Genomic DNA, 23,096 nt, shown 5'->3' with positions numbered 1-23,096 from the left:
GGATGGTGTCTGGTTCACCAAGAGCCTTATAATTGTGTCAACTTGTTGCAGAGAAGCCTGGGGTAGGATCGCTCAATAAGACTTAGCAGGGTACTACCTTCCTGTTTGCTTCCGTGCTGCAGCTGGCATCTCTGAAGACCAGTGCATGAAACATACTAACAAACAAAAATACACATGTACCAAGTAATGACACTCAAAATGGTAGGAGAGGTGGCATAGCTGAATGCTTAAATACCCATTACATCAAAGTTCAGCACTGTGGAATTGCATTTTAGAGTAAATTATTGATCAGAAGCTATTTCTAAACTCATGAGATAATTGCCTCATTCTGTGTCCCATACCTTAGGAAGAAGTTACAAGCTATAATAAGATTTCTAGGATAAACAAAAACAGCTCATTTTCCTTTTCTAGGCATCTACCAGATAACCAGAATGGTAGTTGCCCCAATCCAAACAATTGCTTTTAATCCTCCCAAATTCAGGATGTGGGATCCATCATTCCCCTTTCAGTTGTTAATGAACAACTGAAGCTCAGAGAGAATGCAGGATTCACTGAGATCTAGTATTCTCAGAGCCAGACACAAATGAAGCTCTCCTACTTTCTGAATCAGAGCTTCCCACTGATTTTCCTGCTTTGATTTTTGTTTGTTTGTTTCTTCTTGTCTTCCAGTATTTGAGTTTACCCAGCCCTACAGAAGACACTTGGTAATTTGTTCATGGTCCAAGTGAAATATTGCTAGGATCATTATTAATAGATGTTCTTTCTTTTTCTCTCCTGAAAATATCTGAGTTGAAAAGGTTACCCCAAGCTCACCCTAGCAGTAGGTCCATCGGATGTTGATTCACACACATTTCTCCTTCTAGGGACTTCCCTGTACAACACACCCTGAAGCAGTCAATTTAGAAACAAGTGACCAGTGTAGACCTTACCAGTGATATTGCAGTACACTTGCAGAGGTCCAAGGGGCCCAGTGCCATCAGGGTCTACATAGAAGAAGCCAGCCGTGTTCCCTCGGTGCCTGTATACCTCACAGGATTGCTCATAGATGGCTGAGAAGACACAAAGGCAGCACAGGGGAAACATTGTTTAAGTTGTTACAAGGTGTTTCTCCTACTTAGCTTTATTTCTCCCGATTCTTTCTCTCCATTCTTTTTGTAGCCATGGCTTTACCCCAAGCTATTACAAATCAGTGCTCCAATGCTTGAAAGAGTTACATCTTTTATTAACTCATTCATTCTTCTATATTCAGCTCAGGAGATATATCTTCTCAGGGGTCACTCATCTTCTTTGTTGAGTTACATGCCTTTTCTCCAAGTCCCACAGCATACCAAGCTAACTTCATTGGTACTAGTTTGACAGTGCATTACAAATCTCTCTTAAGAGTCATGGTCACACATCCTCAATATTGCATCCAAGCACATAACAGACTTGTACATCTACACTAAAGGCCCAACAGATACTTGATCAGAGAATTTTAAAAGGCACACCTGCAGTTATATCTTGTTACTAAGAATGTACAAATCCATTCTCTTCCTCCTATATACCCAAGCTCAGCTCAATAAATAACATACAACAGATACCCATTCATATTCAGCCCATTTTTTGCTTAAACATTTACTAATTTTCTAATACTTTCCCTGACATATTTTCCCCAAGTGGACCGAACCATGCATTTGATGATCAGCCTGTGTCCTGAAAGCTCAAAGCCAGCTGGCAACTAGAGATTGTTTTCTCAGATAAGGACAGGTAAAGGTGCCACCAAACTGGGATCTTAACAACACTGAGGTTTGAGAAATAGATGAATATTATTAAATGAACATGAGTGAATTTTTAGAAGTGGAAAGGAGGCATTCACTACTTCGTGCATAGAAGAAATAAAACGTTTGATACTTCTGACAAAATACTTTAGTTCAAAGTATCAGGTATTCATCCAATCATGTCACCCAGACATGCTTACAACACTTCAGTGGCTCCCAACAGCTTTCAAGATATAGTACAGTCTCCTCACCTTCGCCAAATCCTGCCCCTGTGACTAATGCCCCATCCCAGGAATATGAAGCTGCAGTTTGTCATGATCAAGTGTAGGGGGTGCATCAAATAATTCATTACCAGTAAAGTGCTAAAGCCTGAAAGAGCATGACTTTTTATAAATTAGAGTGAATTCAAGGTTATACTTGTACTCATGAATTCTCTCTTGCATATTTTCTGAAGCAAAAACGAAACGGGAGTGTCTCTGTTTGCATCATTTATCTGGAGTATAGCATACAGCATAAATATGTGAAACATATTCTATATATGAAAACATATATACTATATATAACTTATAGAACACCCACACTTTGGTGTGGGTCCTACCTGTGAAGTTCAACTCGACTTATATATGGGTTTTTCAAAAACACTCACACAATGAAATACTTCCCAGCTGTTGCTGTTCCATAAAAGGTAAATACCACCCAGTAAGTCTGAGATTGAGAACATGAACCCGAAAATCAAATTGAGTCGTTCTGCCGGTTGAGGCTACAACTTACTACCTCTAATAGCTTGGTCATCTACTTCATCTGTGCTTGGAATCCTCACCCAGTTGACACTCGTGAGGGCCACTTGCTGCTGTGCATAAATTTATCTTTTCTTCTTGAGTGATCAGGACTTACAGACTTACTCTAACAAATATAAGGCAGAATTGGATTCAATTGGATTATTAAAAATGGCAGTGGTGCCCATGTTGGTGGTTCCTTCAGTCCTTCTCATTGTAGAATACAGAAAGTTGCCATGTCTGAAGGGATCCTCATCAAGAGGCACACCTGAGTGAGCCTGGGAACTTCTTTAGAGTGAACCCTCAGTCAGATTCCCACAGTCCTTGTTATCAGCTTGATTGCTGCTTTGGGGCCCGGGACATCCTGCTAAATTGTTCACAGACCCTGGGGACCTAGGAGATGATAAGGTATTCCACTCTCATGTTCTACATTTTACAGTAACTCAATATAAAAAGTAGCTAATCAACTCTCAAAGCATCAGTTTTCTTATCTGGCTATATATCCAGAAGGAACCTGTCTGGTACTCTCCTAGAAAGGATTGAAAGTGACAATGTGCATTGGCACATAGAAATTACTTGACAAATATAAGTTGTTATTATCACATCATTTCATGGCCTGTTCCTTCTTCTTTTGATCAGTTTTTTTGCCCATTTCCCTCCAATTTTCCTCATGATTCACAAAGTTTATTATTAAAAAGAACTCACTTCCACATAAAGATGGTCATTTGGAATTCTTAATTTTGGATTCTTAATCCTTATGGTAGTGATATTATATTCTTAAATGATATATCTACATTTCTGCCTTAGTTTTTGGTTCTTATACATTATCTACTTACAAAAAAGAAATGATAAGATCTTAGCTCTTTCATACATCTTCCCCAACATATTAACAACTTTCATTCTCACTTCTTTCCAATAGAGTTACAGTATAACTAACAGCTATCACTTGCTCTCATATTGGCAAACATATGTGTAACAATATTGTAGCTATAACTGTCTAAAATTTCTCCTAAAATATTCAAATAAAGTTAATAGAAATGCTTCCTATCAGGAGAGAAAAAAAGAAATCAGGCAATGGTGGCTAATGTCTGTAACCTTAGCTGCTCAGGAGGCTGAGATAGAATGGTCCAAGGTTCAAAGCTAGTTTCAGGTAGAAAGTCCATGAGACTCTTATATCCAAATAATCCGCAAAAGTATGGGAATATAGACAGGACTCAAGTGGTAGAGCACAGCACAGGGCCCTGAGTTAAAACCCCAGTAATCCCCCACACACACAAAAAGAAAGAAAGGAAAGAAGGAAGGAAGGAAGGAAGGAAGGAAGGAAGGAAGGAAGGAAGGAAGGAAGAGTGGAAGGGAGGGAGAGAGAGAGGATGGAGATGAGTAATGATAAAAACTACACCTTTCTAGAAGAGTTAATAGTTTTTAACTTTGAGTTTTTAACTCATGTCAAATATTAAATAATTAAAAGCAAGGTTTGTACAAGGAAATGAACAATCTAAAATTGGAAGGAAATGAAAACACATTAACTAGAAATTCAACTAATTTGAGATGAATAATTTTTATATTTTATTACAGATTTCAAATGTATATAAAACACACAGAGCAGAATAAAGTGAATCTGACTTCCTTATAACCAGCTTCAGTCTTTCTCAGTATTTGATTTGCCTTCCATTGTCTCAGTGTTTCAATTACTCATCATCTTATACAAGCAAAATGCAAAATAAACCACTCCAAATTTGACTTAAAACATCCATTCTGTGGTTATAGAGAATTTTAGGCTGAGTTCAGCTGGGCAATTCCTGGCTAGTCTCAGTGACATGTAAGGGTACCCCACAGGGTTTTAGGTCAGCATTAGGTCAGTGGGATACCTGTCTTCATCTGTGTGTTCTCACACCCTGATGCATGTGTTGGCATGGCACATACTCCTAGTGCAGCAGGAGAGCAAGTGTTGCCAGGTTTCTAATTTTATTTTTGATAATGCTCCATCACAAAATATAAGCCCGTCAAAATCCAAAGAGCAAATCCCAAGAATTGAAAGGAAATGGAACCATACTATCAAGATGGACTTCATCCATATTCGACTTCACTGAACAGGACCAAACTACACTTGGTTGTAAATATATTAACATCACCATGACATTGAGATTTGGGGATTATTTATCATTTTAGCTTGCTGTTTACACTACACATATTTTTTTAAACTTTGTCTCAGTTACTGGGGTATATTTAAGAGTAACAGTTATTTCTAACTATGGACATTGAATTAGCTCACAGAAAGACAAAGCAAACGATATGTAATTACTTGATTAATATTTGAAAGGCTTGGTGCCCAGCATGGTAATATTGGGAGATGGTAGAAGATGTGGGAGGCAAAACCTACTGGGAAGCCTTTAGTTTATTGGTAGTAATCCCTTAAAGGGGCCTGGCACCTTACTTTCCTACTTGTTCCATGCTGGGGTGAATGGATTTCACACTACCACATCTTTCTACCTTGATAGCTTGATTGCCTTGCCCTAGTTCAAAGTGAAGGGGACAGCTTGTCAGGGACTCAAACCTCCAGAACTATAAACCAGAATAATGTTTCACTAAGGTAATTGTCACCTCAGGTATTTTGTTATAGTGATAGAAAACTTCTTTTATGATTTTTTCCATGGGAATAATTCATAAACCTGAAGCATCTCTGAACTATTTGATTTCTCTAAACTGTATGATTACACAGCAAAGACAAGATAAATATCTGACCCTGTCCCATGAATTCATCAGTTTCTTCCTCTTCCTCCTGCCCCTCCTCCTCTTTCTTTTTCATGCCAGTACTGGGCCTTGAACTCTGAGCCTGGGCTCTGTCTCTGAGCTTGTTTTACTCTACCACTATTACTTGAGCCACAGTGCCACTTCCAGCTTTTTTGGAGATAAAAATCATGAACTTTCCTGCCTGGGCTGGCTTCAAACAGCAAACCTCAGATCTCAGCCTCCTGAGTAACTAGGTTTACAAGCATGAGCCACTGATGGCTAACTAAATATACAGCCCAGGCTAGTCTCAAACTCATGATTCTCCGGCCTCATCTTCCTCATTGATTACTAGCATGTATCATCACTGCCAGCTCAAAGGCTTCAAAATATTAACTGTTTCTCTTCATATTACTATTATAATTTAATAGGATCAAATTATTTTAGTATTATTGTAATCTAAGAGATTTAGCAAAAATAATATTTAAAATGGTAATTTGGCAAGTAAAGTAGGATGTATTTCCAGGAAACCAGCATTAGAAATATCTTAAATGTATTGAATGCCTTGTTTTGAACTAATATTGCTATTTTGTTATGAAATTGTTATTTAGAGCAAAAGAGTTAATATACAATAAATTCATTGTTAGTTAATTTTTACCATAAAATAAAACTGAAGGTACACAATTATATAAAAGTCTTCAGTCATAATATTACTCTGTGATTTCAGTATAAGCCACTCTTATGACCTTTTATTTTTCCATTGTTTGATCACTGAAAGTGCTAGATGGAATCTACTCTGTTATTGTCTTTAAATACAATTTCTCAGAAGAAGGAAACAAAGTTCTTCTGAGTCACTGTTGGGAGCTGGGAAAGTACATGTTGAAATTAGAGCACATCTAGTTTTATATCAAACATAAGATGATACAAAAAATGGAATCAGGTCAAAATAGCACTGGTACAATCTTATTAAAATTGGGCCATCAAAAATAGGCACTTCAGCTATTAAAATATGCATTTACTAATATGTATCTGAATATCTACCTATCTCACGTACATATCAAATTCCATTTGCCACATCTAGAAGTTGCTAGTGAGTAAACTTACGTTATAAAAATTGCAAAGAATACAGTGCTTGTCCTAAGTTTCATATATTAACCATAGTTGAGAGAAAACTAACAGGTCAAGGAAAAGAAATCAATCTTTGGAAAATATCAAAAGCTATGAAATACAAAAGGCATACGATACTCTTCTCACCACTTTATCTGCAAAAGAACATTCTGAGATTTGTAATAAATGCTTTAGATGATGGATTATTCTGAGTCCCAAATGCACTGTCTTTTCCTATGTTTGCCTTTCAATGAAAAAGTTTAACTTACAAATTAGGCAGAGCATAATATTGTAAAAATAACAAAATACAAGAATGCAATAATATATTTTAATAAAAAATAATGTGGCTATGACTTGCCTTTATCCCTTATCTCACTCTTTCAAATTATCTCCTTTGAACTGTCCTGGACTTTCATATCCCACTGGAGACCACCAATAACTGCAGCTATGGAAGTTTCAAACACTGGTCTGTAGGAACTATTTGAACAGCATTCCAAGAAAGTTTATTTGTAACACCTAATTGAATAAAAGGTTAATAATCATTGAGGAGTGATAGAATAATTGTGTGCATTGATAGTAAATATTCCATGGATGGATTTAGCTAGAAACATTAACATATTGGGTATTCTTCTGGGTAATTACAAAGGAACCTCGAGCATGTTATAATGTAAGTCACATAGCCCACCTAAAACACCCTCTTCTAAAAATCACAGCATGTATTTACTTGATGCTTGTGATGACAATGCAGGAGATGAGGACACATTAAAGATCACACATCTTATTTCCTATTTTATGACACTTGTGGTTAATTTTGGACAGTAAAGTTAGTGTTATGCTAGCCTCTGTCCAGATGTACTATAAAATCTGTTAAGAATTTCCCTAACTTTTCAGGCTTGGTGATGATTAGTAGTAAGATACTTCTCTGATCAGCCATGAGCAAAGACATTAAAAACATTTATTATTATTTATGTGTGAATTCAGAGAAAGTTGAAGGAAAATCATCCCAGGAAACATAGTGTGATCTTTTGTTTATGGAATTCTTCTTCTCACATATGTTACCTAGAACATTACCAAGGTCGATAGAAAGATTGAATAGACAATAAAGGCAACAACTCAAACAGGTAAGGAAAAATATGACTGCTTAATAGATGATATTGAGAATAGGGGAAGCCATTAGGAAAAGATATAATTCCTTATACTTCAGACTATGCTCAAAGTACAACTTATCTGAAAAGAGAAAAAATGCTTGACTAAACTTATTTATAAGTCAGAAGTTGCTGATAGTGTAGCAATTTCACAACTAATAATAAAAAAAGCAGATAAATGTGATCATACGAAAACAAATGAAGAAATGAAGAAAAAATAAAATTAAATCCAATTTTGAAAGATAAATAAAAAATAAGTTATAGCACAAATTATCAGCATTCTTAATATATTTTAAAAGTTAAAACTAAACACAAAATCACAGCACTCAAATGAATATATCCTCAAGAGATAAATATATAATTAGGAAATTAAATAATTAATTATTTATTAAAATAAACCTAAAACAAGTGAAAAGCTGTCTGACCATGTCAACAATAAAGTTAATGTTAATTAAACTATTGAAATGCTATTCTTCACTTGTAAGATTCAAAATGTCGACACCAAGTCCACTGAAAAAAGTCAATAAAATATATACATACAGAAATCAACAGTGGTCATATATTCAGAAATATAAATGTGTATATATATATGTATATGTGTATGCATGTAGAGATCTGAGAGCACAGAAAAATCATAAGTGCCACTAAATGTGTAATTTACAAATATCTAGTAAAATTGTTTATATATTTATACTTTGACCCAGACATTTTATGTCTATTGATCTAGTTCAAGAAACCCTTGCAAGAAAAATAAAGATAAATCATAACATAGGGTTTTCTCTTCACAGTGTCATTCCTATTAGCAAAAAGAAAAGTGAGGAGAGGAAATCATTGCACTGCTCACCAAATGAAGCAAAGTTGAATCATCTTGTGATCAATGTAATACAATACAGTTCAGCTTTTTGAAAAATCACTGGCTCATGACTGTACAGGGTGATAGCCTGAATACACAATATGGGGGAAACATCCAGTGGAGGCAAGTTGTTAAAATATGTGAGTAATCATTAAAGACAGAATTTCCTTTTTTCTGTAGATAAGTACTGCTTTTGAAAAACAAGTACTTTTTATCAAAAGAAGATTATAAATAGAAAGAGTGAAGAGTAGAAAGGAAAAGAATATAAGCGAGATTTATTTGAATAGGTCTTATTTTGCTAGTTTTCCTAGGAATTATGTAAATATTGCACATCATTACAAGTTTATAAAAGTAAAAGAGACTCCATAAGTGTCATTCACTTCAAGTTCAGCTTTGAAACCTGATAGGTGATTACTGTGAGGATGTAGGGTGGATCTTGTCTATCCAAGTGCAGTATAAGAACAACCAAAGTTTCAGCATGATGACATGGTAAGATGCTCTGTAATATGTCTACTCTTCAGCTAAATTCTAGGATTTTGTATTCCAGGAAGCCTTTCTCCATTCTTGAGTTAGGTGGCCTTTCTCTCTGTCTCCATCCCTCTGGATGGTGACCTTTGAATTCATTGTTTGTTTTGTGTTTGTTTGTTTCTTGGTTAGACCTTCAGTTCCCAGAAGCACAGAGATTTGCCTTTCTCTCAATCTAAAAAAGCTTGCATTTAATCAGTTTGTTGAATGTTCTCATTATTAATAAAAGCAGAATTGATCAATGCGAAGTGATCCAATGCCCATTTCTTTGTTGTCAGCAATATTTTGTAGAACTTAGGTGTTCAACCTGTTCTCCACAACATGACCTGAACTATCTTCTACAAGTTATTGAATGACCCTTAAGGTTGTGTGCAGGAGCAACACCATAAATTCTGTTTGGAAGAGGATATGTGGATACATTAAAACAACAGAATCTTTTTTGATTCTATTGCCAGGGGCAGGGGTTAGTGATCACACCTGTCATCTTAGCTACTAGCTACTCTGAGAGCTTAGATTCAGAGACAACTCAGGAAAGTCTGTGAGATTCTTACCTCCAGTTAACCAACATCAACAACAACAAAATAAACAAGAAATGTAATTGGCTCCATCATTGAGCACAAAAGCTAAGGGATAGTGCCCAGATCATGAGTTAAAGCCCCTGTTAGTACTGGCACAAAACCAAGCAAAACAAAACAATAAACCAAACACCAATCAGCAAACCCAGTGTTACATTTGAAGGTTTAATAGTGTTATACTTGAAGTGCATGTAAAGCTCTGTGCTCTTCAATAGGAAGGACAAAGACAGACATAGAAATACTCTTTTAAATAGGTTGTATATTAACAGGAACAGATGCATAATGTAGCTAGACAGAGCAGATGTATCAGTGTTTTCATATTTGAGGAAAATAGTTCGAATATAGATTTGGCAGCTAATTTATTGCCTAAGGTACAATTTGAAATGTCCTTGTGATGCTCAAACTCTCATTAAAGATAATGATAGTATTCAGACAGCAAAATAGTTTTATTTAGACTTCACCTTTTCAAGTACCAAGGTCAGAACTGTAGTTTTTCTGTTCCACCATTTATTTTCCTGTGTAAGACTATAGAAATAAGACAAGATATTCACTCTGTATATATTTTAAGGCCTTAAAAATGTTTCAATCTTATTTCTTTTCTTTCTCGCTATGTCCTCAGCAATATAATATTTATCCCATGATTGCAATTAGTTACAGATCTACATACACAGCCCACAGACATAAATAAGATCAAATTAATTCTCATAATGAAGCAAATGCTTGAGAAACATTCTGCATTTAGCAGCCATTTATTTAATTAAGTTTATCAAACCCCTTGTGCAGGAGGTTTGCAGGGCTTTGCCTTGGCCTTGTTTCAGGGAAGAAAAGGGAAAAAAAAGAATATGTTAAAACTAATGGGACTTCTGAAATTAGTTCAAAAATGTGTCAGGGGATTAAATTAGGAAAAATATAGATCTTTGATGTCCCAGCCTGCACATAGCTGGTACAGTTTGAAAATAGATATGGGCTCTGTTACATTTTCATTACTTACAAGAATGTTAAAGGAAAGATAATTAGATTAATGGCTGCTAGAGGTTAAGAATGAAGGTGAAGGTAGGTGGGCATGGCTGTAAAGAGTAGCATGGGGAATTCTTTTAATGAGTCTACTGTGTCTCAACTGATGGGGAGTACACAAATCTGCATGGGGTAGACTATATAAAGTGTACACATACACAAATAGCACAATCTGATTCAGATTATATCACTGTCAGTCTCCATTTTGCTATCATACTACAGATATGCAAAATGATATCATTGAGGAAGCTGCTAAGTTCACAGAGATTTCCACTGATTTTTTTAAATTTGCAACTATGAAGTATCTCTAAGTAATTTCTTTTTTAATATATATTTATATATTGTAAAGTACTGTACAGAGGGGTTACAGTTACATGAGCAAGGTAGTGGGTCCATTTCCTATTGAGCATGGTTACCCCTCCTTTGTTTTTTCCCTACCATCCTTTTAAAAAGAAGTGTATCGTGGCAATATCACTGGTAGTATATACCTAAAAGAAATAAAACATGCTCTCACATAAAACCTATATATGAGTATACATTCTAGCATTATTCATAATATTATAAAAGTGGAAAACATCTGAAAGCCGACCAACTAATGGATTGCCATGTATGTGATTCCCATACAGTGGGGTGCTATTAATAGTGAAAAGGTGTGGTCTACTGATCCATACTCAAATATTGATGAACTTTGATAATATCATGTTAAATAAATTAGTCACAAAATCACATATGTGTGAAATGTCCAAATCAAGCAAGTACTTAAACATACAATAGATTAGTGACATCTAGGGTCCGGAGATGGGTTTGATAAATAGTGGTAGCTAATGTGAATTAAGGGTGTGGATGGCATCCTGAAATGTTCTGAAATTAGAAAGCAGGCATCATTATCTGGCTGTGCAAACATACTAGAGTCACTAAATTGTATACTTTAAGTAGGTAAAATTTATACTGTATAAAAAATAACTCAAGCTGGGCATGGGTGGCTAACACTTGTAATCTTAGCTACTGAGGAGGCTGAGATCTGAAGATCATGGTTCAAAGCCAGCCCAGGCAGAAAAGTCCAAGAGACTCTTATCTCCAATTAACCACCAGAAAACCAGAAGTGGTGCTGTGGCTCAAGTGGTAGAGCGCTCGCCTTGAGCTGAAGAGCTGAGGGACAGCACCCAAGCCCAGAGTTCAAGCCCCACGACTGACCAAAAAACAACAACAACAACAAAAAACCACCTCAATATACCTGGAAAACTGTTAATAGTGATGTCAGACCATAGGACAGGGTTCAGAGCTACTTTTAGTCCCCCAAACCACCTGAGCCCTAATCTCTATTATATTTTCTCCTCCATGTGTAGTCAAGGAAACAAGTCAGCCATATGGCCCTTGGTAGTGAGAAAGACAATGAGCTATGCTTTTTTGCAGCTTCACATACACCCAAGGCTGCATATCCACTATATTCCCTACTTAGGAACTATAATACATCCACCAAGAGAAGTCTGCAGTAATTGTTGCTAAATACAAATGGAGGGACTTGTGTCTTATATTCCTGGTCCATGTGACAATATGCTTGCTTTCTGTGATCTAACTTACACTGAGTATTCATAAAGTTTACACATTCCTAAAACCTACTATTGATCATGTTGTATTTAAAATATGAATATGTAAGTACATAATTGAAACCTTTCCAATAGTCCATATGTTAACTCAGTCTAGCCATAAGGTGCATGGAAGCAAAGCTAGTTGGAATTCTGAAGCAAGGGTAGAAGTAAACAGAAACGGCTGCAAGAGCAGTAGGCCTCAGACCCATAGTATTTGGCATCACCCTGAGTTTACTCTAGATCTTAAAATCGTCCTTCCCCATCCTGACCTATCAGATCAGAATCTCTGAGGATCATGCTCTGGAAACTCTGCTTTACAACAACTGCAGTTCATTTCCTTGTAAGTTGCAGTTGGAGACTGGTACCTTGTGGCAGATATTTTGAGGTCCTCTATTCTATGTGCATTATCCTGTCCTAGACATAACATTGTCAACTTTTCTCTGATATACATTTTTCCATATATATTTTCTTCACCTCCATAGTGATCTTAAACTTCTTTCTAGGGCTAATGCCCCACATCACTTTGTAATTCACTTATTAAAATGGAACTACTTCTGGTAAATCTTTTTACTACATGATATATTTGTTATTTGTAGAAATAGACATTAGAGGCTGATAATTCTGAATTCAAACCCTTGATAACTTATGAGGCTATGACCTTCTGGGAGATGTTTCTGGAAGACAGAGTGGAATCAGACAGGACAGTGAAAAGAACACATATGCCTATAATCCTAGCTACTGAGGAGACTGAGATCTGAAGATCCAGGTTCAAAGCCAGTCCAGGCAGGAAAAGGCTATGTGACTCTTATCTTCAATAAACCACCAAAAAAACAGAAGTGGCGTTGTGGCTCAAATGGTAAAGTGTTCACCTTGAGCTAAAGAGCTGAGGGACAGCTCCCAGGCCCAGAGTTCAAGCCCCAGGACTGACCAAAAAAAAAAAAAAAAGTGTGTGTGTGTGTGTGTGTGTGTGTGTGTGCGCGCGCGTGCACACGCGCACACCAGTGGCTCAAGTGTATAATCCTAGCTACTAAGGCGGTTGAAGCCTAGAGAATCTCAGTTTGAAGCCAGTTCATGCAGAATAGTCCAAGAGACTGCAATCTCTGAAACAAACTGCAAGAATTCAGGCTAGACTATGGCTCAAGGACTGGAGTGTCAGTCAAGAGCAAACAAGTGAGTACGGGACCCTGAGTTCAACCGAAGTAGCAATAAAGAACAAAAGAGAAATAGTTTAAAAAATATAGGTTATTTTTGTATCTATCTTATACATACCAAAGAAAATGATTGAAAACCAGTAAACTCACTTCACTCAGTATATACTCAGGCCAGTATATGCTATAGGCTAGGTTGGGCTGCATTAGTAAAGACTGCTCTCTCCACAAGCTCCTCAGGTCTCAGCAACCACAGCTTATGTTATGTCTTTTTTTTTTTTTTTTTTTTACTAATGCCTTCAGCATTAGAGAGATTTGGTCCCATTGAAGATGACACATCAGATAATCAGTATATATTGTACATGGATACGAACAACTTGAAAATAACCTCTAGAGATAAAACAGTAAAGATTACTTGGTGATCTGTGTCCATGATATTAAATTCATCATGACTGAGTATCTCAAGACAACTTTCACCACACATGAGATCCAATGAGAAGCCCTCCCACTCAGACCTGCACAGATTTTCTCAGACTGCATGCCAGTGCTCCTCCATGCATTGCCCTAGGTCTGATCATACAGTCAGATGCTAACGCAGCTTGAGTTTGCTTTTGTGTACACTTTGATTCATAGGTCAGCTATTACTTCACAGTTAAATATTGACGACCTTATGAGCAGAGTCTATGGGGATAGTACAAAACAGAAAAGTATTTGAGCTGAGAGGCTTTTCAGCGATAGGTTTGGATTTTGTTTTCTTTTTGAGACATGATGTTGTTCTGTGTACCAGAGTAGCCTCAAACTCACAATGTTCTTGCCTTAGTCTTCCTCCTGGTGGGAATAAAGATGCATGCCACCACACCTAGATAAGCAGAGGTGTTTTGAGTTCAGATGGTGGAATTGCTACTTTGGAGATTTATGACACGGATTTTTTTTGATCTGTATTTGACTTGTCTTATAAAAGGATGAAAATGGAATTAATTCCGAAGATTTGTACTGACTGAATTCCAAGTCTGACACTTAAAAAAAGTCACTTGACATCCACGTTTTGTCCCATGTTGATGGGCATGTTTGCTCATAAGTGCTGGTGGAGAATATCCCAGCCTAGAATAAAACTAAGCAGTCCTTATGTGTAACAGATTTATATCAACCAATATTCTGATCATTTGGACATCTCCTTGGACTAAAAATGTCCATGGGTTTTATAGTCTGCATATCACTTCTGTTATGTGATCAGTAGTAGTACAAATAATTACATCATTTTCTGGGAATGTTAGAAAAAGCAACGATTTATGTCCTAAAATAGAACTTTGTAGAGATGAGTACATAAGTGCTTAAGATTAAATGTGGCATGATTTATAATAAGGACATGGAGAAAATCTAGATATCTTTGACAAAAAAAGGACTAAAAAAAGTTGGGTGTATAAAAGGGTTGTATTAGATGGACATCACTGAGCTGAAAATGAAAGGTGGAGTGGAAGCATTCTCAGCACACAAGCAAACTTGTGGCTTGTCACCTGACAGAGGTGATAGCATAGCAGAAGGTTCAAACCTAGATTACAATATGTGAGAGTTACTAAAAGTAGTTGAAGCTGACCAGCAGAAATGGCCCTTAGAAACTTCATGTATGTGATTTTCAGTCTTCCTTGTCTAAAGGCTGAACAGAGCTTCCAAGTATCTGGAAGGAAATGAAATGATAAGAAGGTGAGTAGTTACTGTTTGCCTTTGAGGATCAACCACGAGCAAATATAACAAAGTCCAACATGTTGTCCTTCTCCCCTAACACTTAATCTTAAATATTTGCTTAATTCCTGATAATTTCAGATGGAAAGACCTGGTACTAAGCTTTCCTATTTGTGGATAATGAAAATGAGCTGATGCAATGTGAGAACTTTGCTCTAGAATGCCTAGCTGGTATGGATTGTATCTATGAATCTGATGCTGACTCTCTGACTCCAGATTCCTTGTTCTCTCCTCTAAATGCTGAAAACAAACTAAAACTCATAAAATAGCTTTATTGTGGTCATAACTTTCCCAAAGTGGTCTGAGCTAGACAGAGTAATAAGGGCAATTCTAGTGAAAGTTCTTTGAAGGCATTCTTGGAAATAATCACATGATAAATATCTGTCTATATTTTACCATATTGTTACTTAGTCCAGATTCCTCTCTGCAGAGGAAATATTCATCAGTAAATATTTTTGTATTTACATGCCTTAAGAATTCATTCTCCAATATGAATTAGTGGATGCCCCTTTTTATAAACTGTGAAAAAAGGTGCTTTACAATAAAAATGCTTGTCCTTTCCTGTGTACAGTCCATATAATATTTGGCAGAGGAGTTTTAAATGAAGGTGCTCTGAACGAACCTTTAGAAAGAAAACATCTTTTTAAAAAAATATGTGCATTATATAGAATTGCAACATGGAATGCTAACATACAAACTAAATTCAAATCATGTAATTTTCCTCCCAGACTATGCTTGTAAATACCAGTGTTTAAATAGTACTAACTGTCCTGTAATCACAAAACCAACAAGTAGTTAAGCCACGTATCCACAGCTGGGCTAGAACTGATTCATTGTAAAGCTAATTAAGCTGAAGTTTCAGAATTGCCTTGCTAAGTTGTATCATAAAAAATATGTTCATGAGTTTGTATCCTTGTGTCAGTGGACATCCATTCAGAGATGCAGGAAATATGTGTGGAGGGTAGTAAAGTGATTTGAAACGATGTGACTGTGGGTACTGGTGAAGTGCTCTCTGAAAGGCTATCTTTGTAAGTGCTCTCTGTAAGGCTCAGTCATGATTGGAAACCACAGTGAAGAGAAGAGAAGATGGACATGAGATGGAGGCAGGGCAGCCCAGGCTAGAGCCAGCAGCACACATTGCAGCCCATGAACTTTGCTATTGTTCTTGACCTTAGTGGGGTGACCATTCCTCAAAAGCTGAGGACATTTGTCACATATCTAAACATATAGACCTAGACTTGGAATAAGAAAAGCTGAAGTAGGAGAGGGAAAAAGGTGGAACAATTTCAGATCCATCCACTGCCTTGCACCAGGGAGAAAATACACCCACTCTACAATAGTAAGTGTGCACTGCAAGAAGCTTGCTGCATCCTTTCTGCCTTTTGAAGTGCCTACCAGTTTCTCTCTTTTTGTTCCCTTAAACCAGAAATATACAGGCGAGAAAATTCTGGGGAATGTAGTTTAGCCAGACCATGTCAGCATATTATAGCATGACCACACTTAACAAAAGAAAGTTTTGAATTGCAATTTGTTGAAATAAGATGCTAACTATGCCTGGATCATACCACTATTTTTTGACCCTGTCCTTCCCACTGTCACCTCCATGCCACATAGCACTGGAGAAGCACTGAAGCTTTTCTGAATCATTTAGAGAAATTATGTTGTGAGTTACATATTTAGTTCAGATCGGTGGGGTATAACTGACTTTGCAGGCTGATACAGGCAACGTGATCACCAGCTATAGCATTTTGGATTGGCTCCTACCAATAGGTCTGCTGTTTCCCATGCAAATGGAATAGTCATCATAATCCATGGTCTCTTGCAGCACAGTACACCAAAATAGGTAGGTTGTGAGAGAGAAGGAAGGTTTGACATGTACAGAGCCAAAAGGAAAGCTGGGGAAATTATTCTACACTTGTGTCTACTTCATGAAACTTGATAGTGATACTTCGTTTCACCACAGTCCTAAATGCATATGGAATATTACCCATAATAAGCTCAGGGACTCAAGAAAATCTCAGCAAAGTAATTTAAGAAAAAAGTCTGATCAAACTCAATAGAGAACTGGACCATATCTTTATTGTGAAATACTTAGTTCATAAAAAATACTTTATAAAAATAATATAAATGTTTTTATAAAAATTATAAGACATTATCAGAGTAGCCAGACAGCATAAGAAATAATTTTCCTAAAAGTATGTCAGAAAATTAGCCAAAATCTGATCTTTGTTTTTAATTTGGAAAATGCTGTTGTCTATGTTTAAGGAAATTAGTAACTTTTATTTTCCCATTCTAAAAACAATTTCAGAGGAGAGATGAGTGAGAATATTGAAAGAGGTGACACTGACCAAGATGTATTTATCCATAAACTGCTTTGTTAAGTGGCCACTCCTTGGTACAGCTATTTAAATATAATTAAAAAAATAAAAAGGTATGAGAAATAAAAACACCATTTCAGAATATGTTCTAAAGTTTTAGCTTGTATAGAGGCTGGGGCAGAAAGATTTCCAGGCCAGCATGAAAAATATACAAAGTCTCCATTTCATTAAATAAAGGGATAAATAGAAATCAAGGTATAAATATGCAAATAAAAATAATTTGGAATGAATAAATAAAAACCCTCACATCATATAAGCCTTTTGGTATTTGATCTTCCCAAGATCAGAGCACAGTGATGCTACTAGTGTGAATTTTTGTGGCTGAGATGAAAATTGCCTGAAGTAAACAACTCAAAGAAAACAAATTAATGTGGCTTATGATTTCAGAAAATTCCATCATTAGTCCCTAACTCTTTTAATTCTGGATTCATGATACATGGAACATGGAGAAGAATCTACTCACCTCATGGAGAACAGGAAAAAGAAAGAGTCTAGGGAATAGGTATAACATCAAAGGCAAGCTCTCCAGTGATCAATTTCCTCCGACTGTGCTTCCTTTCCTAGAGTTTCTACCTGCTCCCAAATAAGTGCCACAATCTGGGGACTGAGTGTTCAGCACCTTAGGGTCTGGGGACATTCATCTTCAAACCATCACAGGGACTGCTCACAGTACCGAGATCCCATCGTCTGCAAAGTCATAAAGTCCAGCTGCTGTCCATTTTTTTCAAGACTGTGATGAAGCTGCTTCCTAAATAAGCAGGAGCCCTAAACTCTTCACTTAGGAATCACATAGTGCCCACTATTCTGTATTTTGCCTTTTGGCTTCCAGATTATGCACTGACTTTTTATTTTCCCTTTTGCACCAGAAACCTTTAGTTAAAGCTTTTCTTATGAAGTGAGAATTCAGCCCCTTAGAGTCAAATGCAGGTTTCCAGATTGAACAGAGCATGGAAATCAGTGATACTCTCTGGAGAATCCTCCCACGGTCTATTTTATGCATAATCATGCACTGACAAACTCATAGCCAAGACCCAGATAAGGCCTCTAACTCAAAAAAACAAGTTCATGTTAGATGGGAAACAGCTTCATGACCTTGGTCACAAGAATTATATAGAGATGTTAATTTTGTACCTTTCCTGATGACTCAAATCCCAGTCTTCCATGATTCATTTTAACAGATTTAAAGCATCTGTTTAATAAGTAATTTCAAATTCTATTCAACCCCTACCTCCCTGTGTGTGTGGTGGTACAGGGGGGCGGGAAGCTCTGATTTAAACTTTTCTTTCTCAGACTAGAGAATTGGTTTCCTGAAGTACTTTGTTTCCTGTGATGTGACTGGTCCTTTGGGGATGTTGGCCAATGGTAAAATGGATAAGCTTCTTGGGTATCCATTGTGTGCATATGTTACAGGTGCTTCCTTTCCCAGGCAGTTTCTGACCTCTTTGCCTGCTCTCTTCTCCATATTTCTTCCTATTAAGCTTGCATTTCAAAGCATTGATTCACCTCTCTGCACTTGTAATCTCTAGGTTGGAGGGGGTGGCTGATCATTACTGGTTTGCTTTCTCTTTCTGTTCTCTTTCAGCTTCTTGAAAAGTTACCAGATTTTTGCTCAAACTCTCAGGCATTCCTTCTCATTCACTGCTGCCTGAACTCTGCCTAACCTTTACCAATATTCAACAGCGTCCTTAATGAGATTGTTTTATGTTGTCATGCTAGAAAATTGAAAATTAAAGAGCTTTGATTTCTTAGTAAGGAATCACATAAGGGAATCAGTGCACTCACTTTTATTCTTGATTTTCTAATTAGAAGATTGGACTTTTTCAAGCAGGAAGAATGAGGAGACTGAAGACTATTACAAAGACATTATTTCAATATTCAGGGTTTTTTTTCATTTTTTCTAAATTCCCACCTTACCATGATTTTAACTTGTAATTAAGAAACCTGAAATGATCTTTGCTAACCGAGATATTGGAAGATTGATGTTGTCCAGGGAGTTTGAAAAATGGGAAAGTCATAGGAGGATATTTCTGTTTCCCTTTGCTAGTGGCTACCAGCATGGTTGGCCACTATCTCCCAAAAAGACATTTCACTACAAGCCATGCAGCTGAGGGGTTGACCTGTTCTCATGGTCATTTCCATTTATTCAGAGTCACTCTATCATCTCATCAACATCTTTATGTTCTTACTGAGAGTCTGTGTGGATATTTCCTCTCCTTCCAATATCCTGTTCTCAGTCTCTTCTCCATACTCCATATCCTGTAAGCAGTTACTTTTCACTTCTTTTATGAAGGTGCCTGACTGTAGGATTCCCCACACTCTTCTGGACATTCAGTCTTGTCTACTGTATCCACACACAAACACACAATCACACATATGTTATGTACTGTATAATGTTTGCGTGGGTGAACTCTTACATAATGCAGGTTGCATATGACTATAATGGAGCTAAAAAGTTCCTGTAGCCTAGTATTTTGTACAGTACCTTTCTAGGTTAAGAAATATCAATGCCATTGTCTAATACTTGCCTAAAGAATTCAGCACAGTAACATGCTGTGTACATGGCTTGGAGCAATAGGCTGTATCATGTAGCCTAACACAGTAGTAGGCCACACCTATTAGAGTTATGTAAATATGGACTATAGTGTTTAAACAACAATCAAAAAATACAGGAGGCAGCCAAAGAGAACTCTGGAATGTGGAAAAAAGGAAGATGGTGTGTTTCGGGCCTCTGAACCAGAAGAGATCCTAATGGATCTAAGAAAGTGCCTCAAGGTCAGCCCTTCCAGGCCTTAATTTGGGAATAGATTACCACTGTAGTGGGATCATCTGTCCACTCTCCCATCAGTGAGAAAGCAAATGTCTTTGTTACCACCAGATGAATGATGTACTATGAATTAGCATGTCTTTGGAGGGCCTCACTAAGAGGAATGGCCAGTGTAAATAATTCACATCCTGGATTACTTAAGGACCTGGAAATGCTGATACCACCAGGACACACCAGGGAAGCAGAATGGATGCTGCTAGAAAGGCAAGCCTGACAGAGGAGCTGGAGAATATACTATTCTGATATGTATTGTGGTGCATACCACAGAATGACACTGAGACACAAAAGACAACTACTTGGATTAATCTACAGGAAATTATTCTGAATGGAAAATAGTCAATTCTACACATTTCTTCTTTCCATATAACAGTTTGTTACCTTCTTTCTTTAGAAGAAAATCCTTAAGAGAAATCTCAGATTTGACTAACAATTAGATAGGATATGGATACTCTATCATGACAACAAAACCCCTGAGGTAGTTAACTTTCAAGAAGAACAGGTGTATATAGACTTACAATTTTAGAGGTTCTAGTCCATGATCTGGCAAGCTTATTGCTTTTAGTTCTATAGTGAGGAGAAAAATGGCTCAACTCCTTTACTCAGGGAGCAAAAAAGGAGAAGGGCCAGAGGTCTCCCAGTCCATTCAAGGACATATCCTGCAAAATCTAAGTACTGTGCATTAGTTAGTTTCCAGCACCTCTCAATAATGCCAGTTGGAGTCATCTCTTTATCATGTAGGCCTTTGCTATGGCAGGTGCATATATTAAGTCAGACCTTTTTCAATTCTTGCACTTAACTTATTTTGTGCGTTAGGAAAATCATAAGATCTTCAGTGCAAGAATACATAATGATCAGTGTTATTATTACACTATTTCAGCTCCATACAGAAGCATCATACCATGTTAAGTCAATGAATGCCATGTTGGGCAAAAGCATATTTAAATATAATTAAAGAGATAAAATAGGCATTAACCTGACAAATGGGTTGACTCTGAAGATTAGTTTTATATATCAACTTAGCTAGTCTACAGTACCCAGTTATCTAGTCAAGCACAAAAATATGTGTTTCTGTAAGAATATCATGTAGATGTAATTAAAGTCCATAATAAATTGGGTTTATTAAAGAGAGATTAACCCAGAAAACTTATGTGGGCCTGTTTCAATCAGTGGGAAAACTTCAAGAACTGAGCTGATTTTAGGTATATATCAGGAATAACAAAATAATTGCACTCACAAACAATAGGTTAAAGCTCATGCCTTATAATATCCAGATTGTCCTTGCAGACTACTTGTCCATTAGAATTTGGCCTTCCTTAAATATTTCCCACAAATGTGTAATCCAATTTACCCCCAATAAACTCCTTTACATATTTTCCTACTGGTTTTGTTCCTCTGCTTGAAATCTCAGTGGTATAAAGTTTGCTAATCACCATTGTTCTTCACCACTAGAAATAACACTACGTTAAGTTAGTCTCCTTATTTGTCCCAACTCCATCCCAGTTAATGTCCTCTGAATTCCTACTCCTCTCTCATATTCTTGGCTCTGCAGTTTTGCTCAGGTTCAGAATTACCCTGAATGCCTTCACTTCCTATCTCTATATCTTCCTCCTTGTCAGAGACCTAAATTTGACCACTCCTTATATGCAGTTTCGACTTTGACCATATACTGTTTTCTATTATTTTTAATGTATTTTACAGTGTCCCTCTCTCAAACCCTCCTTTATAAAGATGCTCACCTCAAAAGTCAGCTCTCTAAATATTTGAATGTCACCTACCATGATCAGTCTATAATTGGATTCAGAGTAGATACATTTTATACATGTCTGAATTAAATGTATGCTGTATCACTGAATGGATGGGTAACCTGAAAAGAGGAAACATTTATGAGAATTGAATGAAAATGAGTACCAATGAAAGACTAACAGAATTACAGACAAATAAATTATGGATCAATTATGTTCACAAATTTCAGGATCTGTTTTAATTGTCCTAATGGGATTTTGATAAACATAGTCTGTGGTAATTATTATATGTAAAATAAATTTATTGTGTGTGAGGGTGTGCCAATATTGGAACTTGTAACTCAGAGCCTCTAACTCTCACTCAGCTTTGTAGCTCACAACTGTCACTCTTTAGCCAAACCTAACTTTTGTTTTTTTTTCCTGGCTAATTGGTTATAAGAATATCACAATTTTGTCTGTTTAGGCTGGCTTTGAATCTTGATCTTCAGATCTCTGCATCCTAAGTAACAAGGATATAGGTGTGAGCCACCAGAATCATCAGATATTTCTCATTCTGGTGAATACTTCTGGAAGGCTTTCTGAATCCACTGATGTCAAGAACTATGAATTCTACCAATGTAACACTTCACATCAGAGACAGAAGTATGTTAGTGATAGAAAAAACTGTTGGTGAGTCCTCTTTTTAAGGAAGTCTAAATGACAGGTTCTCAATAGAAGAATGATTGAAGACCCAAATATAACTACCTAGAGAAAGCTAGAAGTTAGATTTTACCTCCTAAGAGAAACAAATCTTCAGGCTGCCAGAGAAACAGTGATAGCAAGAGATACCGACTAACCTATTTCCAAAACACCAGCTTGGGAAAGACTAGACAATTCTTAAAGAAATACAAATGGCTAATAAATGCATGAAGAAATTTTCAACATCCTTATCCATAACGGAAATGCAAATAAAAATGACATTGAGACTTCATTTCATCCTGATCAAAATGGCCATCAAAAAGTAAACAAATAAATTCTGGTTACAATATAGGAGAAAAGGAACCCTCTGACACTGTTAGTGGGAATTTAAACTAGTACAGCCACTGTGAAATCAGTATGGTGATTTCTCAACAAATTAAAAATAAATCTACTTTATGACCCTGACATACCATGTCTTAGGCATATATCCAAGATAAATTAAATTAACATACAAGAGA

At 36.7% G+C, this 23,096-nt stretch overlaps 1 protein-coding gene across 1 annotated transcript in view; it reads right to left on the bottom strand.

Annotated features, from left to right (window-relative positions):
• Cntnap5 (contactin associated protein family member 5) overlaps positions 1 to 23,096 on the bottom strand; it is a 948,142-nt gene that overhangs the window by 320,583 nt on the left and 604,463 nt on the right. The window contains exon 12 of the mRNA XM_069989436.1: positions 930 to 1,049. Within this exon, the coding sequence (XP_069845537.1) occupies positions 930 to 1,049 (120 nt within the window). The remainder of the gene's footprint in view (positions 1 to 929; positions 1,050 to 23,096) is intronic.

The sequence above is a fragment of the Dipodomys merriami genome, unplaced genomic scaffold (assembly GCF_024711535.1).
Source record: "Dipodomys merriami isolate MVZ:Mamm:240054 unplaced genomic scaffold, mDipMer1.0.p SCAF_38, whole genome shotgun sequence".
Taxonomy (NCBI): Eukaryota; Metazoa; Chordata; class Mammalia; order Rodentia; family Heteromyidae; genus Dipodomys; species Dipodomys merriami.
The sequence above is the reverse complement of the archived record's forward strand: the minus strand, read 5'-3'. Positions and strand labels throughout refer to the sequence as shown.